General features: G+C 28.7%; 1 protein-coding gene across 1 annotated transcript; it reads left to right on the forward strand.

The window, feature by feature from the left end:
* Positions 1-8,472: 8,472 nt before the first annotated feature.
* On the forward strand, positions 8,473-10,459 carry LOC111631196. Its single transcript, XM_023375401.1, has 6 exons — positions 8,473-8,548; positions 9,033-9,191; positions 9,258-9,405; positions 9,485-9,714; positions 9,790-10,043; positions 10,115-10,459. The coding sequence occupies exons 4-6, from the start codon at positions 9,526-9,528 to the stop codon at positions 10,332-10,334; spliced, it is 663 nt and encodes a 220-aa protein (XP_023231169.1). The 5' UTR covers positions 8,473-8,548; positions 9,033-9,191; positions 9,258-9,405; positions 9,485-9,525; the 3' UTR covers positions 10,335-10,459.
* The last annotated feature ends 15,290 nt before the right edge of the window (positions 10,460-25,749 follow it).

Below are 25,749 nucleotides of genomic sequence, written 5' to 3' on the forward strand. Positions count from 1 at the left end.
TGTTTATTACTTATGTATTTTTCTATAATATTAATAACTATTAATTAGGATTAGATATACGGAACGTAAAAACGTTTGCTTCTAGATTTATGATAGAAATTTGGTGGTTATCGATTGTTGTTTTGCTATATGGTTACAGCGGAGGGTTAAAATCCTTTTTGGCATGTCCTTTAATTGAATCGTATCCTAAAAATTTTTACGAACTTGGCACTTTTGTTCGGAATGGTGAGTATTCTTGCGGAACAATGAAAATATTAAATGTATGGAAAGCTATTGAGGTAAGTGTGTGGTAAAAATTCAAGTTTCCTATTTATAATTCGTCTGTTTTACACAGAAATTATTACTATTTCTAGGAATCGAAGTCAGAAAATACCAAAATTTTAAGAGAACACATTTTGTCAAATAATAACTTAATGAATCCGTCACAAGCCATGAAGAAAGTACAGAATGAACGATTTGCATACATAGCGTCTCAATATGTTATAAATCAGTACATCAGTAAATTAGAAAAGAATAAATATATAATGTCCACAGATTCTCTAAGTACATTAACTGTTGCTTATCCAATCCGAAGAAATTTTCTTTTCAAGAAAAATATAAGCGACACGTAAGAAAAATTTACAATTATTAATATATAAAACAATTTACGTTCACATTTATATACGTATAGACGTTTCTTTCTAGAGTAAATCGCTTGTTCGAAGCGGGAATTGTTCAGAAATTGTTACCAAAAGAAATTGAAGAATTTAATGAAGAGTCTGTATTTCAAGCATTATCAGTCGAAGACATTAAGAGTCTTTTGTTATTCGTTGGCATTGGTTATTTGTTGTATATAATCGTCTTAGCAATCAAAATAATATACACAAAAGTTACAAAAACTTTTACTCGAAATTCCCTTTATTAATTGTAAATTTACTAAACTAACTAAATATTATATTTATCGTTTTGTAACACTGAAACGTAAAGTTCTAATGGATATTTATTAAATTGCTATGATATGTAATGTAACACAAATGTGAATTTTGCAGTATTTAGAAAAGATTCGAACACTTAAGATACTGCTGCACAAATTCTTCTGATGATTGAAATTTATTATAAAAGGACCACTTATTATCTATGGAATTTTCTCGCATTTTAAATAAGATAGAACTAGAATTGCTTCCCCAAATTCAGCATTAGGCTACAAGGCTAAATCGTAAAATCTTTAAGTTGGAAATTAAAGTTTTAATTTAAATAAAGTCATAGAACTTTATTTTTTGTTAGTCGTTACATCCACGTCTTACAATAATTTTGTTTGGTTAAAGGAGATTTTGTAAAAAAAAGAAATTTACAATTTACAAAATAATTTAAAATTGAAATGTAAGAAAACATCGTTAATATGTCTTTTATAAACAAGCTTTTGATTGAGTCGTTAGATGGTAATTTCAAATAAAATAAAAATTATTTAAACTTTCACATAAATGTTACTTCGATAAATAAAAAACAATAAAATAAAATTTAAATTCTACTTTTCTCTTATTACTGTAAGATATTTTCATAATTTCTCACGTAAAAGTACAATGATGAACGTTAAATTAATTCCTTAATAAAAAAAACACTTAAAAAGTTTCTGTAAATGGTCTGTGATCAATAAAGAGTTATTCTTTTATCTCTTATATTAAGTAAAATTGAATCCTCACTTTTGTAATTTCTGTACTTTTAATATTTTAATATTGCAGACAAAAAGGCGACCTGCAGAGAACACTCAAATTATTGTTTCTATCTGTTCTGTTACGAAAAACGTCAAATAGTTGAAATTATTCTGAAAATATACACAAATTACGAGTAAATATATACTGCAGGTTAAAAGCAGAACATAATTTGTGAAAAGTATATAATATATTTTTAAACTATGAAACGTCCTCTATGTTTTGTTAAATCTATAAGTACTTTGTAATACGCAATTAAATTTACAGACATAACGCATGCAATTTCACTTCACTTCATTTCAACCTTCGATAGAGGAGTGCTGCAGCTCGTCGCTTTTCACTCCGGAAGAAACAGTAAGGCCGATCGCACAGCGACCGATGAGGCGGTCTTATCTTCGATAATCCGAGAAGACAGGAGAGGGGTCACGAAGTGACAAAAGCAGGCTTTATAAGAGACGACCCCCGCGAGAAAGGAAGACAGAATGCCTTCCGGAAAAACTTGGGGGGAAAGCTGGCCCTATTCAGGCGTCATTGGCAAGGAAGAGACTCCCGCCAGCTCGTCCGAGTGAGGCGCGAACCCCCCGATCAAACTCCGGTGTTTAGAGTCTGGTCACCACCATTAAGCGGAGTCCGCTCGGCCACCGGTGGCCCTTCATGCAATTTCACGACACATTTACTTTATAAAATCATTTAATAACCTCGCATTAAGACCTTCATAGTAAAAAATTTTATCTGTTTACATTCTATTTTATCAACTTATCAAAACCACAGGTTTTGGCATTAGCTTTTCTTTGAATTAACGAAAACATAACTGAAAACAAAACTATTACTATGTATTAATTAAAATATTAATGCTAAAAACTAAATATCTATACATGATAAAATAAAAAGTAATTATTAATAATTGTATATTTCTTCGTTGTAAACACGGCATTCACTCCAACTTTAAATTAATATACAACACTGATGTAGGAATATTCAGAATTCTGTTTTTTGACGAGTTTAGTCTCAGACATTTTTTTCGCCTTTTTTATTGCTATTAATTAATTTAATTAATAATATAATGCTCGACCTACTTTTATAAATATATTTGTATTCTATTAAGTTTTCTTTATGTAATATATTATAGATTTGCTTCTATTCTTATATATTATAATAGAACATGCGTGCACTAGATTTTGGCTTTCGGATAGACATGCATGCACTAATCACGCAGTAGGAAAAACCAGAAAAGGACTGATTTATACTGGTTAATTATTTCACAACTATAAGTGTTTTAGACAGTCTAGCTGTCTTTCTTCAGCTGTCATTGTTACAAGTTGTGAGTCACAACTATCTAAATTACTTAAGGTCAGTACTTAATAAACAGTATCATAGACAATTAATGACAGTAACGTTATATCACTTCGTTCGAAACAATGCAATCACTCGAACTTTACAATAAAAAATATATTTAGTATTTTATTATTAATGAATTAATTTATTTATGTAATTTACATTTATTGTAATAAATGTAAGTATTTTGGTCAATCTAACTGTTAGTCTTTTTTCATGCTTGTTTCAATATGTATATTACTTCAACTTTAATTTACAAACATTATGATAAATAATTAAATTAATTTTCTAATGTGCAATAATAAACGTATTTTGTTTATGTACAAACGTGGTTGCTTTTTTATGAATTTTTCTTATTGTGTATAATCTATTTATAAAGTATTTTCCACTGTTTCAATAGACAGTTTAAAAAGTTACTCGTTTTCTGCTTTAAATAATGTAGGTTTTCTTGCAAACAAAAGTATTCATAATGCAAAAGTTTACCCTTTGTTTGGCTTTGTGTGTTTTTTCCCTTTTATATTTTATTCAATTTTTATATTCTTTATTTCTATATGCCTTTATATTCACTACTATTGAGCTTTATTTAATTCTGTTAGAAAAGCTACGTAAAGTATAGTATTTTTCAACATTTTGAATAGATGTATTCTCTGGTTTAAGCACGATAGAAATGAAATTGCATGTTTGGTTTCGATTCATTATAATCTTTGTCACGACAAATATTTACTGCGCTGATTTATTTAAATTTATTAGTATTATCTGTTGTACAGTCTCGAGTTTGTATCTGTAAGTTTGTATGGCAGCTGAAAGATGCCAATTTTAATAACGTTAAGTAAGATAGAGTTTAGAAGTTATTATTATTAATTGTTTAAAATTATCATACAAATGGATTTCAAACTTATCAATATTCTGATGTTGTTAACAATGCATATTAATTGCATGTTTGGCACAGGTAAGTTAATGTATATTTTAATGTATCTGTGTTTAATTCCAAATGAATGTTTTTAATTAAATACCTGAAATAATTAAATTAGCTTTTATTAGTATTTAATTTACTGTAGTAATTAATACAGTGTAATAATTAACATAGCCCAGTAATTAATATTATACGTAATATTAATAATATATAATATTATAACGTAATAATATAACGTAAAACTATGATTTTTGGCATGGATGGCCTGAGTTTTTATATGAAGTATTGATTCCTCAATTAATGAAACCAAAAATATTTTCAAAGATTCACTTAATTCATCTAGTAATAGAATCATATATATACTTTAAAAAAAGATTCTTTATTTTGGCTACAAATAAATGCTAATATAGTTGAAATTTTCAAAATTAGCAAGATATCTTCAACATTTGCTCCAGTTCAAAACAATGAACTCACGATATACGCACAAAATTCTATCAAGACCATAGAGTAGAGTGAATATCGACATTTTTAATTATAAAGCAAATATTCATCCCATATTGTTAAACTCATACTCTGACTTTTCTAAATCGATGGTTTGAGTTACATGACTTCTACAACAGTAAATAATTGTTGCAAAGAACGATATAGCAGACATGGTATACCTGACAGTCCAGTCAGTGGCAAAAGACTGACAGTTTGTTAGTGATAAATTCTGAATGTTTGCCAGAGTTTGCGAATTTCACCATATATTGTCATCTCCCTATTACAGTCTGATCTATCGAAAAAGTAAATACGGCAGTAAAAATAATAAAAAATCTAATGAAAAAAACTTAATGCGATAATAAATACTTGTGAAAAGCATTATTAGATTTTAGAAATACACCTACACCTAAAGGAAGAGTAACCCTACTCAACAATTTATCTCTAGAAGAACAAAGACAGTACCTACCAATTGATAAAACGCTACTCATTTCTCTTGTAGTTGACAAAGTAACAAAAAAATTATGAGAAAACGTAGTAAAGCAAAGTGTTATTATGATAAAATAACTAAAGCATTGCCTGAAGTAGTAGAAAGACAGGATGTGCTAGTAAGACTAAATCCAAATGATGGTTTTTGGCAAATAGTAATTTCTATATGACCAGTTGTTTCCAGAACAAAGTGTGTACGAAAAAACAGTACAGAAAAAGTCTTAAATTTATAAAACCTGCAAGTACGGATAAATATTCCGTTGACCTTTTCCTCCCAGAAGAAGATCGTAGCATACCACTATCAGGACATGAAACATTTCAGTAGGAAAAGCAAGCAAGAGAACAATGACAACTAGGAATATACAGCTGTACAGAACAACAACAATATTGTCAAAAGAACAAGAAGAAAAAAACATAGACTCCAAACAGATATCTCACTTAGAAACGTTAAATATGTTATTTCACGATTAACCACTTCTGTAATAGACTATATGTTAATGTAATTCAGATTTTGCGCTAAACTAAACTAAACAAACAAACAAATAAGCACTGTTATACGAATCCCACCGAATTCGTATGCACCTTTAGGACTATTGCTAAACCAGGTGAAAATGATTGACAGCTAGGTCGTTGCTCTAACTAACTACAATAGAATTGATGTTGAATTATATACTTTCTTATTCATAAATCAAAACCTTGCTATTTACATAAAAAACGTAAAAACATGAAAACTGTGTAACAAATTTCAACTTTCAACTATTAACAGTATGGACTCTGCACTAATTATTATTATTATCAACCTGTCTCGGTTATACATATAGATTAGAAGATAAAAACTTATATATAATAAAATTCTGCGGCATTTAACAATAATATTGTTTCGTAATAATAAGTATTTTAAATAGGAGTGTCCAACGATTCATATGTTTGGAAAGTTGCTGTACTTGGGGTAAACAAATTCTGTTACTGTATAAAAATTATAATAGTAATTAATGGCTAATAAATAATCTTATATTTTTTGTTTCTCAGAGCCCAATGGTTTTTACATATGATGGAAATACAAGGCAAATAATAGGTGGAAAGTTATTTCCACTTTTTAAGGTTATCCAAGAAAAACTAAAATTTAGGTAAGTGGCTTCTTCATTTCAATCTCATATTAAGTAGTTCGCATTTCACCATAGATCTTTTACAGTATATAAAATCTGGTTTTATTGTTACTTTTATCGTTCTGATTTTCGTTTTAAACATGAGTAACAACAAATAATCAATGATAGAATTCTTTAACACTTGACCGCATAAAGTTTCTGATCGAAAAAAATTATTTAGAGCATTCAAATGCAATGGCGTACCGTGAGTGTCAGCCGCCCGGGGCGAAAAAAATTTCGGCCCCCTTATTTAGGTATTTCAATTTAAAAGACCAAAATTCAGTTTTGTCACAGAACAAGCAATGAAAAATTCGGTGGTAGTGCAGCGACCTGTTTAAAATAGTTCTATTGGATATTAGTGGTGAACATGAACGCAAATGAATCGTACAAGCAAATAAAAAAAAAAGTTACTACTTCACCCGGACGGCGAGCTGATTCCCGGACTATCCTGACGATAGCACTATCGTAGGTGGGATGCAAGTAGAAAGTAGGATGTTTCAAATTTTTACAAGATATTATTATTATTTATTCTGAAATTTTTCCGCCCCCTAAAAAGTGTCGCCCGGGGCGGGCTGCCCCTGCCGCCCCCACTAAGGTACGCCACTGTTCAAATGTCAACATTACTTAATGATAGAAACTAATAGGAAATTAATAAATGCAATAAAACTTCATACTTTTCTTTGTGTAGTCAGTTAAGTCAGTTGAACAATTTTTCACAAATATTCAGAGATAAGAATATTTCCTTTGACCTATTTAGCAAAAAAAATTGCAGTTTCAGTCTGTGCATATCTCACTTCCGAGGAAATAGTGAGGGTAAACTTGGAAAACACTACTTGATCAAGGAAAGTTAGACAAAAAAAATTATAAATTAATCATTGTAAACGAATAAATTGATATCCCGAGCTATACTTAAATAAGTAAACCTTACCCAACTATAAGAAATTTGCAAGAACGATCTTATTAGACATGACTGTACAAAGAAGTCCTGAATATAGTCACCATAAAAGTTAATACAACAGAAACGAAATACAAATACAAGACATAAGATTTTAAAAAAAAGCGTTCTAAATGTGTAATGGTCAATTATGAAAAGATCGAAATAACATTAATATTAGAAAACTGCCAAACAGTGTACAGATCAACGAAACAATAAACAAACGAAGAAAATTTTCTTACCTGAGTACTAAGAGAAATAAATATCGATGTAGAAATACAAAAAAATACAACAGTTAAAGATAATTTATTAATGTGGTCAATCTATGTTCTCTAGTAAAAATAACAACAATAAAACACTATAAATTTAGAAATACTAGTAGTACAATAAAGGGAATCGGGCTCTTAGAATAACATTTCATTAAATGGTTGAGAAAATTATTTAAAGCTGTATTCTTGAATTTTATATTTTACTGCTAAAATTCATTATACCTAGTTAACATGACTCCAAGCGATTTACGAAGTAAAAGGTATGAACGTAGCAAATAAAATTAAAGTTAAAAAAATCTAGAAATAAATTGCGTAACTTTCATAATTGTTGTGATATGTTATTTTAAAAATAACTTTTATATTATTAATCTTATCCTTTCAACATTAGAGTAGAAGCGTAAGAATATTTTTAAGAATTTTTCCATTCGTTTTTCTCATTTACCTTCCAGAAAAAATATTTTTAAATAGTAACGTAAAACTATGATTTTTGGCATGGATGGCCTGAGTTTTTATATGAAGTATTGATTCCTCAATTAATGAAACCAAAAATATTTTCAAAGATTCACTTAATTCATCTAGTAATAGAATCATATATATACTTTAAAAAAAGATTCTTTATTTTGGCTACAAATAAATGCTAATATAGTTGAAATTTTCAAAATTAGCAAGATATCTTCAACATTTGCTCCAGTTCAAAACAATGAACTCACGATATACGCACAAAATTCTATCAAGACCATAGAGTAGAGTGAATATCGACATTTTTAATTATAAAGCAAATAGTCATCCCATATTGTTAAACTCATACTCTGACTTTTCTAAATCGATGGTTTGAGTTACATGACTTCTACAACAGTAAATAATTGTTGCAAAGAACGATATAGCAGACATGGTATACCTGACAGTCCAGTCAGTGACAAAAGACTGACAGTTTGTTAGTGATGAATTCTGAATGTTTGCCAGAGTTTGCGAATTTCACCATATATTGTCATCTCCCTATTACAGTCTGATCTATCGAAAAAGTAAATACGGCAGTAAAAATAATAAAAAATCTAATGAAAAAAACTTAATGCGATAATAAATACTTGTGAAAAGCATTATTAGATTTTAGAAATACACCTACACCTAAAGGAAGAGTAACCCTACTCAACAATTTATCTCTAGANAAAACTTATGTACATATCTAATTATAAAATTCAATTAGTTATCGTGTAGTGCATCCGATTCCCACTCAATTAGGGTATTCAAAATATAATGGTACGTGGACTGGAATTACAGGACAAGTTATAAATCAGGTGAGTAAACTCGTAATACAAGTAAGTTACGTTTAAAATTTTATAACAATTGGACAAATTGGACATCAACTTTACTAAAAAGAATCGAAAAAAGCAATTTTTTAAAGCAATTCCGTTTATTAAAGTAAATAATTTTTATACCAAAAACTAAATTATTGCCATAAAAATTAAGTAGTAAAACTTATCGTTTATCGCTAAAGTACTGTATAAATCAAATTATAACATATCGCTATTAGTTAAAATTTCGTTTTAAAAAAATTGAAAACTTACTTTGTTACAACTTAAACAAGTTCCCGTACACATTGTACAGTTCGTGCGTTTTTATAGCTACAATAATACAAAAAATAAACAAAAAGAGATTTTCTGGTCTGCAGACCATAAACCCTTAAAATTGCTACAAAAAATATTGTAAAGTATATTAAAATTTAATTGTAAATTTACTAACTGTTTGTCTTTTATACTGTAATGAATTTTATAAATTTAGGAAGCAGATGCATCTTTTGTACCAATGGGTATGACTTACGATCTCTTTGCTGCGATGCAGTTTACGTCCACATTTGCATTTACTGAAAACATTTTTATTATTAGACCTGCAAATAAGGTTTCCGATTGGAATTCTCTAATGAAGCCTTTTGCCTTGGATGTAAGTTACTGTAACATCTTAATTCATATTATATTCAAATTGAAACTGTATTATTTATGTAATTAGTTATGGATAGCTGTATTTGCAACTGTATTAATATTTGGACTGTCCCTGCATATAATTGTTAAAAAGGACTTAATCGTTGCGAAAAATAAAAAACGTTGGACACTTTGTCGAATTTTTTAGGATTTATTTTCTACATTATTGGGTCAAGGTAAAATTTATTAATTATGTTATGTTATAGTGGTTATTAGTTACAATATGTTAATGTTTATATCATTAATACGAATTAGGATTAGATATACATGGTGTAAAAAGGTTTGCATCTAGATTTATGATAGGAATTTGGTGGTTATCGATTGTTGTTTTGCTATATGGTTACAGCGGAGGGTTAATGTCTTTTATGGCATGTCCTTTAATTGAACCGTATCCTAGAAATTTTCACGAACTTGGTACTTTTGTTCGCAATGGTGAGTATTCATGCGGATCAACGAAAAGATTAAATGCATGGAAAGATATCGAGGTAAGTATGTGGTAAAAATTCAAGTTTCCTATTCATAATTCGTCTGTTTTACACGGAAATTATGACTAATTCTAGGAATCGAAGACAGAAAATACCAAAATTTTAAGAGAAAACATTTTGTCAAATAATAACTTAATGAATCCGGCAGAAGCCATGAAGAAAGTACAGAATGAACGATTTGCATACATAGCGTCTCAATATGTTATAAATCAGCACATCAGTAAATTAGATAAAAATAAATATATAATGTCTACAGATTCTCTAAGTACATTAATTATTGCTTTTCCAATTCGAAGAAATTTTCCCTTCAAGAAGGATATAAGCAACACGTAAGACAAATGTTTAAGTATATAAAACAATTTACGTTAACTTTTGTATACGTACTAATATTTCTTTTTAGAGTAAATCGCTTGTTCGAAGCGGGAATTGTTCATAAATTGGCACCATCAGAAGTTGAAGGATTGAATGAAGAGTCTGTATTCCAAGCATTATCAGTCGAAGATATTAAGAGTCTTTTGTTATTCGTGGGAATTGGATATTTCTTGTCTATAATCGTCTTAGCAATCGAAATAATATACACAAAAGTTACAAAAACTTTTACTCGAAATTCCCTTTATTAATTGTAAATTTATTAACTAACGTATTAATATAATATTTATCATTTTATAACACTGAAACAAAAAGTTTATACACTTCAATAATTATACTCGATACAACTAAGAGTTGTTCTAATAAATATTTATTAAAACACAGATGTGATTTTTGCAATATTCACAAAAGATTCAAACACTTATGATACTGCTGCACAAATTATTCTGATGATTGANATTACTTCATTTCAGCAATTGAATCTTTCTCAATCTGTTTCTTTGTAACAAAATTTCTGTTTCTCTACACTGTTTTTGAATCAATCTGTAAATACTTTTGCCATTTTTTCTGAATATTACCATTTTCTTTTTCATCCTTTCATTATCCAATTATTTTTTCTATTGGATATATTTTGTTTTCACAAATAATTGAAGTAAAGTAGTAGTGCCGATTTTACAGCAAAATATCATAATTCCATAATAAATCGATTATATTAAAAATATTTGTAGTTATGTTTGAAAGTTTAAAAATTTAATTTTATCAATATTTTATTTTATTTTTTGCAAACAAATATAACAAAATGGCTAGTGTTTGTGTTATTCAAAAGAAACAGTAGTATGTAGACCTGAACATTAGTCTGTAGTATTGGCATTCTCTTATAAAAATGCCGATATAAATTTATAGTTTATACGTTTTCTTATACTTTTTTTAAAATTTTTGCTTAACTGACATCAAATGTTTGTAATAAAGTGCAATGTGTTAAAACGAAATCCGTAATAATCTCTGTACAAGCTGTTCCGGCAAGTAAAACTTTCAGATAATTCCATTTTACTTGTTTTCAATTTGATAGAGTTTACAAATGAAGCAAAATTATAGTATTTAAAATTTATTACTATAATTCATTAATGATAAACACTTTTAATAAGAGATTTTAACCATTCCTACGTTTGGAAAATATCAGGAATCAATGTAAATAAATAGATTTTATTTTCTGTATAACTTATATAATCAAATAATTGCTTATACATAACGTCTTTCTTCTATCTCAGCGTCCTAGGTACTGTACATGAAATATGATGAAACCGAAACACAAATAACAGGTGGAACGTTTTTTCCGATTTTTCAAGTTTATCAAGATAAACTAAGATTTAGGTGAGTTGCAGAGTAAAAGTGATCTTAGTTAAAAACAAAAATTGTCTTTCGTTTGGGTTTTAAGAGTTATGTACTGTTAGCGAAAAGAATAGTTAAAAACCATCATTTCTGCTAAACGTACTCAACTCGAAAATCGATCGCTACTTTTTTATCATTTATGCAAACCATTATAAAATTCTCTTTATATAATAGTTGGTTTTAAAGAGTTTAATGAAATTTTAAACAATACAACATAGAAAAAATAGTGTGGCTCTAGTCTGAAAATTAAAAGTTATTACGCTTTGTAATTGATTTCAATGTTATTTATGAAAGGAAAGGTTTTTTATAGTAAAGTTGGATCAAATTTTTTAAAGCATTAAAAAGTCTAAATTACTTAGAAAGATAATTGACGATCAACAAATACAATAGAATTGAATATATATCTTTGCGTATTTGATTGTATTATTGTAATAAACTTTAAACATAAATATTTTGATACATGACATGCTTCTAGTAATCACAGCTGTATCGCTTGAGTATCTCAACTGCTGCATATGTAGTAACAGTTGGCATGAGAAATATCAATCGACTATATATCGTAACAAGAAATACACAAGGTATAGAAGTTAATGTTTGCATGAATGTTGCATTTGACAGACAAAAAATTCACATAGTCTTTGTGACAAATGTACAGAAAACACAAGTGCAGTATGCAAGAAGGTAACAGTTCATACGAGTGATGGAAATATACTGACAAAACGAAAATACGAGAAAACAATACATTTGAGTATAAACGAAGATTTAACAGAAATAGCTAATAGTTCAAGTTTAAAATGCAGAATGAATAAATTGAAAACAAAATATTTATATATGGCAAAAAGCAAAGAAAAACAAACGAACAAATTCGAACCTAGAAGAAAAGTATAGATATGGTTAGCACATGTAAAATTCGAAGATATAAAACCATAATAATCTAAGAACTGATAAATACGATATTAAATATAATGAAAATTCATAAACCAGAAGAAATGAAAAATCCATTTCTCTGTATTGATCGTGAAATTCTCTAAATCCCAGATAATTTCTATTGTTAGATAATAAAGGAAAAATAGAACAATTTATTAAATAGGAAATTATAATTACCGAAGCGTAAGACAATTTGATCATTATAAATTGACAAATATGAATGACGTTTGTATGCTGCCACAGATGCAAAACTGTTAGTTAGCATTATGCAATTGACAAAAAAATCATATAAAAATTTCCAAATATATAGGTATTTCGTGTGATTTTGCAAATACCAAACAATTGGAAAACAGGATCCATTTATAACATGCGAAATTTTCAACTAAAAATTTTTCAAACTCGCAAACTATGTTAGACAGAAACCATAAATGATGTCGTCTGGAGAATTTTCTTAATTTTGAAACAATGTAAGGGCGAAACCGTGTTGCATAACTGCCGATTTGTACGAAAAATATGGGTATTTTACTGAGTTATCGATCATCATAAAATGAAATCATTGCACTATTGTAAGAATATGCGGTAATATTAAAATTTTTTTATTGATTTCAGATATTATATAAATAATTTTCGTATTTGTAAAAGATATATACAGTATATTCTTATTATATTAATTATATTCTTATTAATACCTATGCTGAAAAATCTTATGTACATATCTAAGTATAAAATTCAATTAGTTATCGTGTAGTGTATCCGATTCCCACTCAACTAGGGTATTCAAAATATAATGGTACGTGGACTGGAATTACAAAACAAGTTGTAAATCAGGTGAGTAAACTCAAAATACAAGTAAGTTATGTTTAAAATACTATAACAATTAGACAATTAGGATGTGATCTCCTTTACTAAAAAGAATCAGAAAAAAGCAATTTTTTGAAGCGATTGCGTTTATCAAATTATGTAATTTTTATACCAAAAAATAATTTACTGCCATAACAATTAAGTAGTAAAACTTATCGATTATCGCTAAAATATTCATGTGTTTTTTAAAATGTTACCAAGAAATTGTAAATAAAATTATGTATAACTTATGTATAAATCAAATTATAACATGTCGCTATTAGTTAAAATTTCGTTTTAAAAAATCGAAAATTTATTTTTATACAACTTAAACAAGTTCCCATATATATTGTACACTTCGTGCGTTTTTATTTCTACAATAATACAAAAAATTAACAAAAAGAAACATTCTGGTCTGCAGACAATAAACCCTTAAAATTGCTACAAACAATATTGTAAAGTATATTAAAATTTAATTGTAAATTTACTAACAGTTTGTGTTTTATAATGAATTTTATAAATTTAGGAAGCAGATATCGCTTTTGTACCAACGGGGATCACTTACGATCTTTTTTCAGCGATACAGTTTTCGTCCACACTTGGACTTTCTGAGAACATTTTTATCATTAGAGCTCCAAATAAAGCTTCTGATTGGAATTCTCTAATGAAGCCTTTTGCCTTGGACGTAAGTCACTGTAACATCTTAATTCATATTATATTCAAATTGAAACTATATTACTTACGTAATTAGATATGGATCGCTGTATTCTCAACTGTATTAATATTTGGACTGTCCCTGCATTTAATTCTTAAAAAGGACTTAATCGTTGAGAAGAATAGAAAACGTTGGACACGTTGTCGAATTTTTTGGGATTTATTTTGCACATTATTGGGTCAAGGTATAATTTATTAAATCAGTTATGTTATAGTGTTTATTACTTATGTATTTTTCTATAATATTAATAACTATTAATTAGGATTAGATATACGGAACGTAAAAACGTTTGCTTCTAGATTTATGATAGAAATTTGGTGGTTATCGATTGTTGTTTTGCTATATGGTTACAGCGGAGGGTTAAAATCCTTTTTGGCATGTCCTTTAATTGAATCGTATCCTAAAAATTTTTACGAACTTGGCACTTTTGTTCGGAATGGTGAGTATTCTTGCGGAACAATGAAAATATTAAATGTATGGAAAGCTATTGAGGTAAGTGTGTGGTAAAAATTCAAGTTTCCTATTTATAATTCGTCTGTTTTACACAGAAATTATTACTATTTCTAGGAATCGAAGTCAGAAAATACCAAAATTTTAAGAGAACACATTTTGTCAAATAATAACTTAATGAATCCGTCACAAGCCATGAAGAAAGTACAGAATGAACGATTTGCATACATAGCGTCTCAATATGTTATAAATCAGTACATCAGTAAATTAGAAAAGAATAAATATATAATGTCCACAGATTCTCTAAGTACATTAACTGTTGCTTATCCAATCCGAAGAAATTTTCTTTTCAAGAAAAATATAAGCGACACGTAAGAAAAATTTACAATTATTAATATATAAAACAATTTACGTTCACATTTATATACGTATAGACGTTTCTTTCTAGAGTAAATCGCTTGTTCGAAGCGGGAATTGTTCAGAAATTGTTACCAAAAGAAATTGAAGAATTTAATGAAGAGTCTGTATTTCAAGCATTATCAGTCGAAGACATTAAGAGTCTTTTGTTATTCGTTGGCATTGGTTATTTGTTGTATATAATCGTCTTAGCAATCAAAATAATATACACAAAAGTTACAAAAACTTTTACTCGAAATTCCCTTTATTAATTGTAAATTTACTAAACTAACTAAATATTATATTTATCGTTTTGTAACACTGAAACGTAAAGTTCTAATGGATATTTATTAAATTGCTATGATATGTAATGTAACACAAATGTGAATTTTGCAGTATTTAGAAAAGATTCGAACACTTAAGATACTGCTGCACAAATTCTTCTGATGATTGAAATTTATTATAAAAGGACCACTTATTATCTATGGAATTTTCTCGCATTTTAAATAAGATAGAACTAGAATTGCTTCCCCAAATTCAGCATTAGGCTACAAGGCTAAATCGTAAAATCTTTAAGTTGGAAATTAAAGTTTTAATTTAAATAAAGTCATAGAACTTTATTTTTTGTTAGTCGTTACATCCACGTCTTACAATAATTTTGTTTGGTTAAAGGAGATTTTGTAAAAAAAAGAAATTTACAATTTACAAAATAATTTAAAATTGAAATGTAAGAAAACATCGTTAATATGTCTTTTATAAACAAGCTTTTGATTGAGTCGTTAGATGGTAATTTCAAATAAAATAAAAATTATTTAAACTTTCACATAAATGTTACTTCGATAAATAAAAAACAATAAAATAAAATTTAAATTCTACTTTTCTCTTATTACTGTAAGATATTTTCATAATTTCTCACGTAAAAGTACAATGATGAACGTTAAATTAATTCCTTAATAAAAAAAACACTTAAAAAGTTTCTGTAAATGGTCTGTGATCAATAAAGAGTTATTCTTTTATCTCTTATATTAAGTAAAATTGAATCCTCACTTTTGTAATTTCTGTACTTTTAATATTTTAATATTGCAGACAAAAAGGCGACCTGCAGAGAACACTCAAATTATTGTTTCTATCTGTTCTGTTACGAAAAACGTCAAATAGTTGAAATTATTCTGAAAATATACACAAATTACGAGTAAATATATACTGCAGGTTAAAAGCAGAACATAATTTGTGAAAAGTATATAATATATTTTTAAACTATGAAACGTCCTCTATGTTTTGTTAAATCTATAAGTACTTTGTAATACGCAATTAAATTTACAGACATAACGCATGCAATTTCACTTCACTTCATTTCAACCTTCGATAGAGGAGTGCTGCAGCTCGTCGCTTTTCACTCCGGAAGAAACAGTAAGGCCGATCGCACAGCGACCGATGAGGCGGTCTTATCTTCGATAATCCGAGAAGACAGGAGAGGGGTCACGAAGTGACAAAAGCAGGCTTTATAAGAGACGACCCCCGCGAGAAAGGAAGACAGAATGCCTTCCGGAAAAACTTGGGGGGAAAGCTGGCCCTATTCAGGCGTCATTGGCAAGGAAGAGACTCCCGCCAGCTCGTCCGAGTGAGGCGCGAACCCCCCGATCAAACTCCGGTGTTTAGAGTCTGGTCACCACCATTAAGCGGAGTCCGCTCGGCCACCGGTGGCCCTTCATGCAATTTCACGACACATTTACTTTATAAAATCATTTAATAACCTCGCATTAAGACCTTCATAGTAAAAAATTTTATCTGTTTACATTCTATTTTATCAACTTATCAAAACCACAGGTTTTGGCATTAGCTTTTCTTTGAATTAACGAAAACATAACTGAAAACAAAACTATTACTATGTATTAATTAAAATATTAATGCTAAAAACTAAATATCTATACATGATAAAATAAAAAGTAATTATTAATAATTGTATATTTCTTCGTTGTAAACACGGCATTCACTCCAACTTTAAATTAATATACAACACTGATGTAGGAATATTCAGAATTCTGTTTTTTGACGAGTTTAGTCTCAGACATTTTTTTCGCCTTTTTTATTGCTATTAATTAATTTAATTAATAATATAATGCTCGACCTACTTTTATAAATATATTTGTATTCTATTAAGTTTTCTTTATGTAATATATTATAGATTTGCTTCTATTCTTATATATTATAATAGAACATGCGTGCACTAGATTTTGGCTTTCGGATAGACATGCATGCACTAATCACGCAGTAGGAAAAACCAGAAAAGGACTGATTTATACTGGTTAATTATTTCACAACTATAAGTGTTTTAGACAGTCTAGCTGTCTTTCTTCAGCTGTCATTGTTACAAGTTGTGAGTCACAACTATCTAAATTACTTAAGGTCAGTACTTAATAAACAGTATCATAGACAATTAATGACAGTAACGTTATATCACTTCGTTCGAAACAATGCAATCACTCGAACTTTACAATAAAAAATATATTTAGTATTTTATTATTAATGAATTAATTTATTTATGTAATTTACATTTATTGTAATAAATGTAAGTATTTTGGTCAATCTAACTGTTAGTCTTTTTTCATGCTTGTTTCAATATGTATATTACTTCAACTTTAATTTACAAACATTATGATAAATAATTAAATTAATTTTCTAATGTGCAATAATAAACGTATTTTGTTTATGTACAAACGTGGTTGCTTTTTTATGAATTTTTCTTATTGTGTATAATCTATTTATAAAGTATTTTCCACTGTTTCAATAGACAGTTTAAAAAGTTACTCGTTTTCTGCTTTAAATAATGTAGGTTTTCTTGCAAACAAAAGTATTCATAATGCAAAAGTTTACCCTTTGTTTGGCTTTGTGTGTTTTTTCCCTTTTATATTTTATTCAATTTTTATATTCTTTATTTCTATATGCCTTTATATTCACTACTATTGAGCTTTATTTAATTCTGTTAGAAAAGCTACGTAAAGTATAGTATTTTTCAACATTTTGAATAGATGTATTCTCTGGTTTAAGCACGATAGAAATGAAATTGCATGTTTGGTTTCGATTCATTATAATCTTTGTCACGACAAATATTTACTGCGCTGATTTATTTAAATTTATTAGTATTATCTGTTGTACAGTCTCGAGTTTGTATCTGTAAGTTTGTATGGCAGCTGAAAGATGCCAATTTTAATAACGTTAAGTAAGATAGAGTTTAGAAGTTATTATTATTAATTGTTTAAAATTATCATACAAATGGATTTCAAACTTATCAATATTCTGATGTTGTTAACAATGCATATTAATTGCATGTTTGGCACAGGTAAGTTAATGTATATTTTAATGTATCTGTGTTTAATTCCAAATGAATGTTTTTAATTAAATACCTGAAATAATTAAATTAGCTTTTATTAGTATTTAATTTACTGTAGTAATTAATACAGTGTAATAATTAACATAGCCCAGTAATTAATATTATACGTAATATTAATAATATATAATATTATAACGTAATAATATAACGTAAAACTATGATTTTTGGCATGGATGGCCTGAGTTTTTATATGAAGTATTGATTCCTCAATTAATGAAACCAAAAATATTTTCAAAGATTCACTTAATTCATCTAGTAATAGAATCATATATATACTTTAAAAAAAGATTCTTTATTTTGGCTACAAATAAATGCTAATATAGTTGAAATTTTCAAAATTAGCAAGATATCTTCAACATTTGCTCCAGTTCAAAACAATGAACTCACGATATACGCACAAAATTCTATCAAGACCATAGAGTAGAGTGAATATCGACATTTTTAATTATAAAGCAAATATTCATCCCATATTGTTAAACTCATACTCTGACTTTTCTAAATCGATGGTTTGAGTTACATGACTTCTACAACAGTAAATAATTGTTGCAAAGAACGATATAGCAGACATGGTATACCTGACAGTCCAGTCAGTGGCAAAAGACTGACAGTTTGTTAGTGATAAATTCTGAATGTTTGCCAGAGTTTGCGAATTTCACCATATATTGTCATCTCCCTATTACAGTCTGATCTATCGAAAAAGTAAATACGGCAGTAAAAATAATAAAAAATCTAATGAAAAAAACTTAATGCGATAATAAATACTTGTGAAAAGCATTATTAGATTTTAGAAATACACCTACACCTAAAGGAAGAGTAACCCTACTCAACAATTTATCTCTAGAAGAACAAAGACAGTACCTACCAATTGATAAAACGCTACTCATTTCTCTTGTAGTTGACAAAGTAACAAAAAAATTATGAGAAAACGTAGTAAAGCAAAGTGTTATTATGATAAAATAACTAAAGCATTGCCTGAAGTAGTAGAAAGACAGGATGTGCTAGTAAGACTAAATCCAAATGATGGTTTTTGGCAAATAGTAATTTCTATATGACCAGTTGTTTCCAGAACAAAGTGTGTACGAAAAAACAGTACAGAAAAAGTCTTAAATTTATAAAACCTGCAAGTACGGATAAATATTCCGTTGACCTTTTCCTCCCAGAAGAAGATCGTAGCATACCACTATCAGGACATGAAACATTTCAGTAGGAAAAGCAAGCAAGAGAACAATGACAACTAGGAATATACAGCTGTACAGAACAACAACAATATTGTCAAAAGAACAAGAAGAAAAAAACATAGACTCCAAACAGATATCTCACTTAGAAACGTTAAATATGTTATTTCACGATTAACCACTTCTGTAATAGACTATATGTTAATGTAATTCAGATTTTGCGCTAAACTAAACTAAACAAACAAACAAATAAGCACTGTTATACGAATCCCACCGAATTCGTATGCACCTTTAGGACTATTGCTAAACCAGGTGAAAATGATTGACAGCTAGGTCGTTGCTCTAACTAACTACAATAGAATTGATGTTGAATTATATACTTTCTTATTCATAAATCAAAACCTTGCTATTTACATAAAAAACGTAAAAACATGAAAACTGTGTAACAAATTTCAACTTTCAACTATTAACAGTATGGACTCTGCACTAATTATTATTATTATCAACCTGTCTCGGTTATACATATAGATTAGAAGATAAAAACTTATATATAATAAAATTCTGCGGCATTTAACAATAATATTGTTTCGTAATAATAAGTATTTTAAATAGGAGTGTCCAACGATTCATATGTTTGGAAAGTTGCTGTACTTGGGGTAAACAAATTCTGTTACTGTATAAAAATTATAATAGTAATTAATGGCTAATAAATAATCTTATATTTTTTGTTTCTCAGAGCCCAATGGTTTTTACATATGATGGAAATACAAGGCAAATAATAGGTGGAAAGTTATTTCCACTTTTTAAGGTTATCCAAGAAAAACTAAAATTTAGGTAAGTGGCTTCTTCATTTCAATCTCATATTAAGTAGTTCGCATTTCACCATAGATCTTTTACAGTATATAAAATCTGGTTTTATTGTTACTTTTATCGTTCTGATTTTCGTTTTAAACATGAGTAACAACAAATAATCAATGATAGAATTCTTTAACACTTGACCGCATAAGGTTTTTGATCGAAAAAAATTATTTAGAGCATTCAAATGCAATGGCGTACCGTGAGTGTCAGCCGCCCGGGGCGAAAAAAATTTCGGCCCCCTTATTTAGGTATTTCAATTTAAAAGACCAAAATTCAGTTTTGTCACAGAACAAGCAATGAAAAATTCGGTGGTAGTGCAGCGACCTGTTTAAAATAGTTCTATTGGATATTAGTGGTGAACATGAACGCAAATGAATCGTACAAGCAAATAAAAAAAAAAGTTACTACTTCACCCGGACGGCGAGCTGATTCCCGGACTATCCTGACGATAGCACTATCGTAGGTGGGATGCAAGTAGAAAGTAGGATGTTTCAAATTTTTACAAGATATTATTATTATTTATTCTGAAATTTTTCCGCCCCCTAAAAAGTGTCGCCCGGGGCGGGCTGCCCCTGCCGCCCCCACTAAGGTACGCCACTGTTCAAATGTCAACATTACTTAATGATAGAAACTAATAGGAAATTAATAAATGCAATAAAACTTCATACTTTTCTTTGTGTAGTCAGTTAAGTCAGTTGAACAATTTTTCACAAATATTCAGAGATAAGAATATTTCCTTTGACCTATTTAGCAAAAAAAATTGCAGTTTCAGTCTGTGCATATCTCACTTCCGAGGAAATAGTGAGGGTAAACTTGGAAAACACTACTTGATCAAGGAAAGTTAGACAAAAAAAATTATAAATTAATCATTGTAAACGAATAAATTGATATCCCGAGCTATACTTAAATAAGTAAACCTTACCCAACTATAAGAAATTTGCAAGAACGATCTTATTAGACATGACTGTACAAAGAAGTCCTGAATATAGTCACCATAAAAGTTAATACAACAGAAACGAAATACAAATACAAGACATAAAATTTAAAAAAAAAAGCGTTCTAAATGTGTAATGGTCAATTATGAAAAGATCGAAATAACATTAATATTAGAAAACTGCCAAACAGTGTACAGATCAACGAAACAATAAACAAACGAAGAAAATTTTCTTACCTGAGTACTAAGAGAAATAAATATCGATGTAAAAATACGAAAANAATACAATGATGAACATTAAATTAATTTCTTAATAGTAAAAACACTTAACAAGTTTTTGTAAATGGTCTGTAATCAATAAAGAAAACTCAAATTATTGTTTCTGTCTGTTCTGTTTCGAAAAACGTCAAATATTTGAAATTCTTCTGATAATATACACAAATTACAAGTAAATATATACTGCAGGTTAAAAACAAATTACGAGTAAATATATACTGCAGGTTTTGGAAAACTAAACTTGTTTTCCAAAAACTTTTTTCATAAACATGTTCTGCTAAAAGCAGAACATTTTTATGAAAAAAGTTTTTGGAAAGTTTTATTGAAAAAAGTTTAATGAAAAAAGTACATAAAATATTCTTATATTATGAAACATCCTCTATGTTCTGTTAAATCTATAAATACTTTGTTACACGCAATTTAATTTACAGACATAACGCATGCAATTTTACGACACATTTACTGTATGAAAGCATTTAATAACCTCGCATTAAGAGCTTCATAATAAATAATTTTATCTGTTGACATTCTATTTTATCAGGTATTATATTAAGATTGTTAGTTGATTTTGTAACAAATTAAAGATTTCTTCACTACCATTCTCAAAGTGATAAATTTTAAAAAATTTGTAGATTATAAGCAGTGAGAATAAAAGTTATTTTCAGGTAATTACCTTTGTTAGGTGCAATCAACCAAATATATAAATAACCTCCTGCTATACTGTAATACAAAACAGTAGCTTTTTGTCTATCCACAGTTTCAAAAATCTGTTCAACTGTTATAGAAGAGTATGCAAGAGCATGATTATTGTTAGTAGTTTGTCTTTCCAATAATAAATCAGCAAATGCTCTTGTTCTTCCTCTTTCTGCAATAACCAATGCTTCTTGTTGACGATCAAGAGATACAAGAACTCTCTGAAAAAATTAAAATTGCTTAGACATGCTTAACGAAGAAACTTTAATGAAAAATAAAAAAAAATCTTAATTCTTTTTTCATATGCTGTACTTCTTCAATTCTAAATTGTCATTAATTATATGACAAATTGTCTAATTAACAGAGTATAAAAACTTTCTATGCATTTTCAATCTTATAAATTTATCACTATTAACTACACCTTTTATTTTAATGAAATGCTTTGATTATTTTGTTGTTTCTTTCTTTGTCATCATTGGTCAGTAAGTCAGTATATTAGCAGGTGCACAGCATGACCACACCAATGTAATACTCCTGGAAGATTATGCTCCCAATGTCAGTGCTTAATGATTCATTAGAATTACTAAGATTGCTCTCCTCAACAAGGTGGTGATAGCAAGACAGTTAATAACATATACATTAACTAGCAGATGAGCCAGACGTTGCTTGGGCAAAAAATAGCAACAGCAAAGATTAAAATTATTAAATTATTTCGTACTTCTAACCCTTCTACTGTATTATATTATAGTATTTGATTTATATTAAGAAAGATTATCTTATGTAAGAGTTTATCATTATTAAATTATTTCGTACTTCTAACCCTTCTACTGTATTATATTATAGTATTTGATTTATATTTACAAAGATTATCTTATGTAAGAGTTTATCACATTAAGTGCCCAATCTAACACATTTAAAAAATTTTAATACTGTTAAATTGTATTAAAAGAGAATTAAAAATTTTTCAATGTGTTAAATTGGTCATAGGTTGATTATCGGTTTTCAACAATTTCTTCAAGCTAATTATAAAGTTTTAACGAGATGCAATTTTACGTTTTAAAAACTATTACTTGTTTTCAAAAATATTTTAAAATGATTGCATGACACTAAACTCTTATTTAAATTCTGAAAATAAGAGGGTATATTTTTTGATGTAATACTTTACACTGTTTCAAATAGTTTTTATAGAAAGCATATGTCCTTCTGTATTTATTTCTTTATCAAACAAATTTTACATATTTTGTTTTTTTCATAGAGTAATATATACTATCATACCACACAAGTAATATATACTATCATACCACACATTTCTTACATGTCGTTAATATGAAATAGATTTACCATCGAAAATTAAGTTTAGAGACATTGCTGCTATAACTATAAAATTAACAAGATCATCAGATGTGAAGATTCATTTCTATTTTTCGGAAAAATTTAACTTCTGAGTAAATAAGCATATAAATTCGTCCTTGTATATTCCACCTTTACTAAAATATTGTCTCTTAACAACTCTGGATGATAAAAACGTGTTGATTTTGACTTTTTCGGTCATTTAGAGGTCAAATCTGTTTTTTCAATGGAAACACATATTTTTGACTCCAGAAATGAAAAGAGCAGAAAATTTTACATTCAGCTCTACCCTTTATCTTAAGTTCGAAGTCAGAGGTCAAGATTGTTTTAAGGTTTAAATTATAGACTTTTTCTAATGGGAAAACCATTCTTTTTATTACTGGAATAGGCAGAGAGGTAAAAGTTACATTTAGATAGAAAAAGCGAAAAATTTTACAATCAGCCAAGACCTTGAGTAGGAGATATTCTTGTATTTTGGATGATTGTACCTCGGGACAATATTTGTAATTATTTAACATTTTCTCATAAACAAAAGAGCATAGGGTCACGTGTTGCACCATATATTGTGATGTTATCAATTACTAACAGAAATATTCAATAGTCATACTAAAGATCAATTTGGAGTCAAATTATGACAGTTTAAAGAAATGTTTTCCAAAATACAAGAATATCGCCTATTCAAGGTCATGGCTGATTGCGAAATTTTTTGCAATCAGCCATAACCGAGGTACAATCCATGATTGTACCTCGGTACAATCATGAGGTACAATCCATGATTGTACCTTGGGACACGAACAAATCCTAACGTTTTTGTAAATCTATCCAAATGAAAAAAACATAGTTTATGCATGACTTTTTTAAATTTAGTTTAAAAAAATGTTTCAAATTCTGGAAATGCAGGTAAATAGAAAGCTGAAATGTTTTGTAGAAGGCATTTAAATGATTGAAAACCAAAGCTAATATAATTTTCGTATTGAGAAAAGCTATAGTAATTACACATTTATGTCAAAAACATTACTACGTACTAATTTTTTTAGACTTAATACCCCATTTCTGACAATAATTTTCAAAAAAGGTGCAATCTTCGTGCAGCCAGAATCGACAGGTAACGCATTAAAATGAGTCTTCTGTGCTACAAGTATTAAAATAATTTTCACCGCACCCCAAACAATTATTTTCCTCCTAAATTTTATTAAATGAATCCTCCCTCTCTAAGATCACAGAAGTTTCATTGTCAGAGCTACTTACTTCAACTTTGTACTTCTTAAAAACTCGCTTTTTAACAGATTTAGTTTTTTTATTCACTTCATTCTTTCTTTTCTTCGCTGCCAACAGCTCTGTTTTCTGTTTTTCAGGCGTATCGGTTAAAACTCTCGTTTTGCCTTTCGTATTTCTAGTAGTTTTATCCTTACGTGGTGGAGCCTTTGGAAACGGACAAATGGCTTTAAGTGACGTTAGAATAATTTTATCCGCATCCTTACACCCAGTCGATGTAGATGGTGCTGGTGATTCTATACTTACTTCGGTATTGTCAGTCTGCTCAATATTGGCAGGTGTTGATGGTCCAGGTAAAACAATATTTAGTTGTGTATCAGGCATATTCAGTTGTGTGTGCGCAACGGTACCAGCGTCTACATAAAGCTTATCAGTAACGAATAAGCTTAAGAACTTATCTCCGCCAAAAATATCGTATTGAATGGCCATATTCCTGCAACTTTAAATTTATTTTGAATGTAGGATAGCGTAAAAGCTAATGGAAAAGCGGTGTCAAAGCATCCAGCAGCATTATATATAGTTAAGGAAGTTCCGAATGTTGCAAAAGCCAATCGTTGCAAGCTTTGTTATAATATTTCTTGAGTGGACCAAAAGCGGTTTTGTCTAAAGACTGTAACTTATAACTCGTTTAAAGAGGAAATGTAAACATTACAATATAATTCTGCTTGGCCAACTCTATTATTTTAATTGAAACGTGACTCTCATCATTATCCATCATAAGAAGAACTTTATTATCAATATTGAGTCTTACATGTTTAATGAGATGGTTTAAAATGTTCTCAAATTTATAACTATTAGACCATCCATTAAAAGTTCCAAGCTCCAATATCCCAGGTGGAGCATTATTAATCATGTGGCTCCTATAGTTCACTCTAGAAAAAATCATGCAAGGAGGCACAAAATTTCCAAGCGCATTAACACATGCAATAGCTGTGACATTATTACCTCTCTCTGCTGATGTAATGTTTCTAACTTGTTTCGATTCTTTTGGCGCTAA

The sequence above is a fragment of the Centruroides sculpturatus genome, unplaced genomic scaffold (assembly GCF_000671375.1).
Source record: "Centruroides sculpturatus isolate CEXI.00-Female unplaced genomic scaffold, Cexi_2.0 scaffold552, whole genome shotgun sequence".
NCBI lineage: Eukaryota > Metazoa > Arthropoda > Arachnida > Scorpiones > Buthidae > Centruroides > Centruroides sculpturatus.